Source organism: Symphalangus syndactylus, chromosome 6 (assembly GCF_028878055.3).
Source record: "Symphalangus syndactylus isolate Jambi chromosome 6, NHGRI_mSymSyn1-v2.1_pri, whole genome shotgun sequence".
NCBI lineage: Eukaryota > Metazoa > Chordata > Mammalia > Primates > Hylobatidae > Symphalangus > Symphalangus syndactylus.
In genome coordinates this window covers 76,385,794-76,390,971 of record NC_072428.2, presented here as the reverse complement: position 1 = coordinate 76,390,971, position 5,178 = coordinate 76,385,794, and the positions used below count along the sequence as shown (strand labels likewise).

Sequence of the window (5,178 nt, the reverse complement as noted above, 5' to 3'; positions counted from 1 at the left end):
GTTATGGTGACCTGTGATCAGTAATATTTGATATTACTATCGTAATTGTTTTGCGGCACCACAAACTATGCCCATAAAAGATAGTGAACTTAACAGGTAAATGTTATGTACATTCTGACTGGCTCCATCAACCAGCCGTTCCTTCACCTCTCTCTCCCTCTCTTCAGGCCTCCCTATTCCCTAAGATACAATATTAAAATTAGGCCAATGAATAACCCTACTATGGCCTCTAAGTGTTCCAGTTAGAGTCACATAACTATCATTTTAAATCAAAAGCTAGAAATGATTAAGCTTATGAGGAAGGCATGTTTGAGATAGGCCAAAAGATTGGCCTCTTGTGCCAAAGAGTTAGCCAAGTTGTGAAAGGAGAAGTTATTGAAGGAAATTAGTGAACGCATGAGTGATAAGAAAGCAATACAGCCTTATTGCTGATATGGAGAAACTTTTACTGGTCTAAATAGGAGATCAAACCAGCCACAACATTCCTTTAATTCAAAACCTAATCCAGAGCAAGACACAAACTCTCTTTAACTCCAAGAAGGCAGAGAGAGGTGAGGAAGCTGCAGGAGAAAGGTTGGAAGCTAGCCATTATGTGGCACATATACACCATGGAATGCTATGCAGCCATAAAAAATGATGAGTTCATGTCCTTTGTAGAGACATGGAAGAAGCTGGAAACCATCATTCTCAGCAAACTATCGCAAGGACAAAAAAACCAAACACCGCATGTTCTCACTCATAGGTGGGAACTGAACAATGAGAACACATGGACACAGGAAGGGGAACATCATACACCGGGGCCTGTTGTGGAGTGGGGGGACAGTGGAGGGATAGCATTGGGAGATATACCTAATGTTAAATGATGAGTTACTGGGTTCAGCACACCAACATGGCACATGTATACATATGTAACTAACCGGCACGTTGTGCACATGTACCCTAAAACTTAGAGTATAATAAAAAAAAAAAAAGAGAGGTTGGAAACTAGCAAAGGTTGACTAATGAGATATTAGGAAAGAAGCCATCACCATAACATAAAAATGCAAGGTGAAACAGCAAGTGCTGATGGAGAAGCTTCAGCAAGTTATCCAGAAGATCTACCTACAATTATTGACGAAGGTGGCTACAATAAACAAAAAATAATCAATGTAGACCAAACAGCCTTATAATGGAAGAAGATGCCATCTAGGACTTTCATAGCTAGAGAGAAGTTAATGCCTAACTTCAAAGCTTCAAAAGACAGGCTGACTCTTTTGTTAGGGGCTAAAGCAGTTGGTGACTGTAAGTTGCCACTAATCCTCATTACCATTTCATTTTGAAAATCCTAGAGCCCTTACATGTACTCTACCTGTGCTCTATAAATGAAACAACAAAGCCTAGATGATAGCTCATCTGCTTATAGCATGATTTACTAAATGTTTTAAGTCCATTGTTGAGACTTACTGCTTATAAAAAGGATTGCTTTCAAAATATTACTGCTCATTGACAGTGCACCTAGTCAAACAAGAGCTCTGATGGAGAGATACAAGATTAATGTTGTTTTCAGACCTGCAAACTCAGTGTCCACTCTGTAGCCCATGGATCAAAGAGAAATTTCAACTTTCAAGTCTCATTTGTTCAGCAGTACATTTCATAAGGCTATAGCTTCCATATAAATTGTGAATCTTCTGATGGATCTTGACAAAACAAGTTGAAAAACTTTGGGAAATAATTAATCATTCTAAGATGTCATTAAGAGCATTAGTGATTTATGAGAGGTCAAAATGTCAACCGTAACAGGAATTAGAAGAAGTTGATGACTTTGAGTATTCAAGACATTATTAGAGGAAGTAACTGTAGATGTGGAAATAGCAAGTGAACTACAATTAGAAGTGGAGCCTGAAGATGTGACTGAATCGCTGCAATCTCATAATGAAACTTGAATGGATGAGAAGTTTCTTCTTCTGGATGAGGAAAAAAAGGGTTTTGACAAAATCGACTCTTAGTGAAGATGCTGTGAACATTGTTTAAATGCCAACAAAGGATCTAAAATATTCCATAAACTTTTTTTTATGTTAATGACTTTACTTTGAGACATGATAGAAAAATATTACAAGTACACATGGAAAAGACATGATCACCAAATGAAAATCTAACCAGAAAGCTTTAATATCTGTCAGCTAAGCTGAAGCTGAAATTCTGGGAGCACGACATGCTGCAGGGCCAAAAGGAGTGGATTAGTATTCCTCTCCTTCTTCCTCACCCTCTCCTTCAACAGAATCCACACCAACCTCCTCATAATCCTTCTCAAGGGCAGCCATGTCTTCACGGGCCTCTGAAAACTCGCCTTCCTCCATCCCCTCACCCACGTACCAGTGAACAAAGGCACGCTTGGCATACATCAGGTCAAACCTGTGGTCCAGGTGAGCCCAGGCCTCAGCAATGGCTGTGGCATTGCTCAGCATGCACACAGCTCTCTGTACCTTGGCCAGGTCTCTACCAGGCACCACAGTGGGAGGCTGGTAGTTGATGCCAACCCTGAAGCCAGTGGGGCACCAATCTACAAACTTGATGCTGCACTTGGTCTTGATGGTGGCAATGGCAGCATTGACATCTTTGGGAACCATATCACCATAGTACAATAGGCAGCAAGCCATGTATTTTCCATGGCGAGGGTCACATTTCACCATCTGGTTGGCTGGCTCAAAGCAAGCATTGGTGATCTCTGCTACAGAAAGCTGTTCATGGTAGGCTTTCTCAGCGGAGATGACAGGGGCATATGTGGCCAGAGGGAAGTGGATGCAGGGGTAGGGCACCAGGTTGGTCTGGAATTCTGTCAGGTCAACATTCAGGGCTCCATCAAATCTCAGGGAAGCCATGATAGAGGACACAATCTGGCTAATAAGGCGGTTAAGGTTAGTGTAGGTTGGGCGCTCGATATCGAGGTTTCTAAGACAGATGTCATAGATAGCCTCATTGTCTACCATGAAGGCACAATCAGAGTGCTCCAGGGTGGTGTGGGTGGTGAGGATGGAGTTGTAGGGCTCAACTACAGCTGTAGAAACCTGGGGCGCCAGGTAAATGGAGAACTCCAGCTTGGACTTCTTGCCATAATCAACTGAGAGACATTTCATGAGCAGGGAGGTGAACCCAAAACCAGTTCCCCCACCAAAGCTGTGGAAAACCAAGAAGCCCTGAAGACTGGTGCACTGGTCAGCCAGCTTGTGAATTTGGTCCAACACAAGGTCAATGGTCTCCTTGCCAATGGTGTAGTGCCCTCGGGCATAGTTATTGGCAGCATCTTCCTTGCCTGTGATGAGCTGCTCAGGGTGGAAGAGCTGGCGGTAGGTGCCAGTGCGAACTTCATCAATGACCATGGGTTCCAAGTCTACAAACACAGCCCAGGTCACATGCTTGCCAGCGCCCGTCTCACTGAAGGTGTTGAAGAAGACATCTCCTCCCCCAACGGTCTTGTCACTTGGCATCTGGCCATCAGGCTGGATGCCGTGTTCCAGGCAGTAGAGCTCCCAGCAGGCAATGCCAATCTGGACACCAGCCTGGCCAACGTGGATGGAGATGCACTCACGCATAGTGGCTAGGGATTATGAGGTGAAGGCGACAGGAGCAGACACCAGGTACCGGTTACCGTCCCCGACAAGCTAAGAGTCGAGGTAAGTAACGCACTGGGAATATTCCATAAATTTAGTTGATAAAGCAGCAGCAGAGTTTGAAAGAACTCCAATTTTGAAAAAAAAAAAAAGTCCTACTTAGGTAAAATGCTATCAAACAGCATTACACACACAACAGAGAAATTTTTCATGAAAGGAAGAATGAGTCAATGAGGCAAACTTCATTGTTGTCTTGTTAAAAATTGCCACAGCCACCCCAACCTTCAGCAATCACCACCCTGATCAATCAGTAGCCATCAACATTGAGGCAAGCCCCTCCATCAGTAAAGGCTCAAGCAATCATTAACATTTTTAGCAATACAGTATTTGTAATTATGATATATATGATTTTTTAAAAATGCTATTGCACACTTAATAGATTATGACTTTTACATGCGCTGAGAAACCTAAAATATTATATGACCCACTTTATTGTGAAATTTGCTTTATTGCGGTGGTCTAGAACCAAACCCACAATATCTTCAAAGTATGCCTGTACCACAGTGAATTTAGTTGTTATGTCTCTTTAATCCCCTCCCATCTGTGACAGCTCTTCAGTTTTTCCTTGTCTTTCATGACTTTGACACTTCTGAAGAACACAGATCATGAATTTTGTAAAATGGTCCCCACTGTAAGTTTGTCTGATGGCTTATTATGATTACACTGTGTTATAGAATTCTGGGAATAATACCACAAAGAATAAGTACCCTTCTCATCATATCATATCAGGAGGTACATGATATCAACATCTCCTAGTACTGATGATATTAACTTCAATCACTTGATTAAGATGATATCTGCCAGGTTTATCCACTGTAAGCTCTACCTCCTGGAGAGAGAAATATCAAAGAATTTGTGCCTGTTTCTCCAGCCTCAGGTAGTTTTCTCACATATAAGCACTAACATGTATTCAGCTAAAGACTCAAGAAGAAAACCTTTCCTTATTTCTAGAGCTCTTTCTCATCACCTCACTTCTCTTGAGTGTGCTGCTCAATGAATTTCTTTCTGCATTCTCAACTTAGCTTCCTTGACTCAGGGAAACTGCCAGGCTGTGTTTGTATTTCTCCTCCCTCCACTGTATCCTAAAAATTATCTTAAGATAATAAGCTATATCAATTCTAGAATTCACCATGTTTGTTTTCCCTCTCTCAGGAGTCAGTCATCCAATTTCTGTAAACCATTGTTTCATATGTATTTTTATTTGTTTACAGTGGAGGGGTAAATACAGAAATAGGTGCCAGGTCCAAAGTTTTAAACACCATTTATGTGCCGATACCACCGAAAATTAAACTTGTAGCTCAGAACTTTTCCGTAAACGACACACTTATCCAATTTCCTATTTTATATTTCCCCTTAAATTCTCATTGGCATTCTAAACTCGACTTATTCAAAGCAGAACTCTTGATTCATTACACCCCCATTCATTTCTCTCTTGCTCCTCTTAATCTCAATACATGTTACTCAATCACTCGGATACTCAGTCACTCAGATACTCAATTAAAAATCTGGGAGTTATCTTTGACTCTTCTCT

At 41.5% G+C, this 5,178-nt stretch overlaps 1 protein-coding gene across 1 annotated transcript; it reads right to left on the bottom strand.

Annotated features, from left to right (window-relative positions):
* Positions 1–2,043: 2,043 nt before the first annotated feature.
* LOC129484758 (tubulin alpha-1B chain-like) lies at positions 2,044–3,653 on the bottom strand. The gene has a single exon (XM_055283246.2). It carries the CDS (start codon positions 3,567–3,569, stop codon positions 2,217–2,219), a length of 1,353 nt encoding a protein of 450 aa, XP_055139221.1. The 5' UTR covers positions 3,570–3,653; the 3' UTR covers positions 2,044–2,216.
* Positions 3,654–5,178: the final 1,525 nt, after the last annotated feature.

Coding starts and splice junctions, on each gene's coding strand:
- LOC129484758 (XM_055283246.2), bottom strand. CDS start 3,569: ATGCGTGAGTGCATCTCCATCCACGTTGGCCAGGCTGGTGTCCAGATT.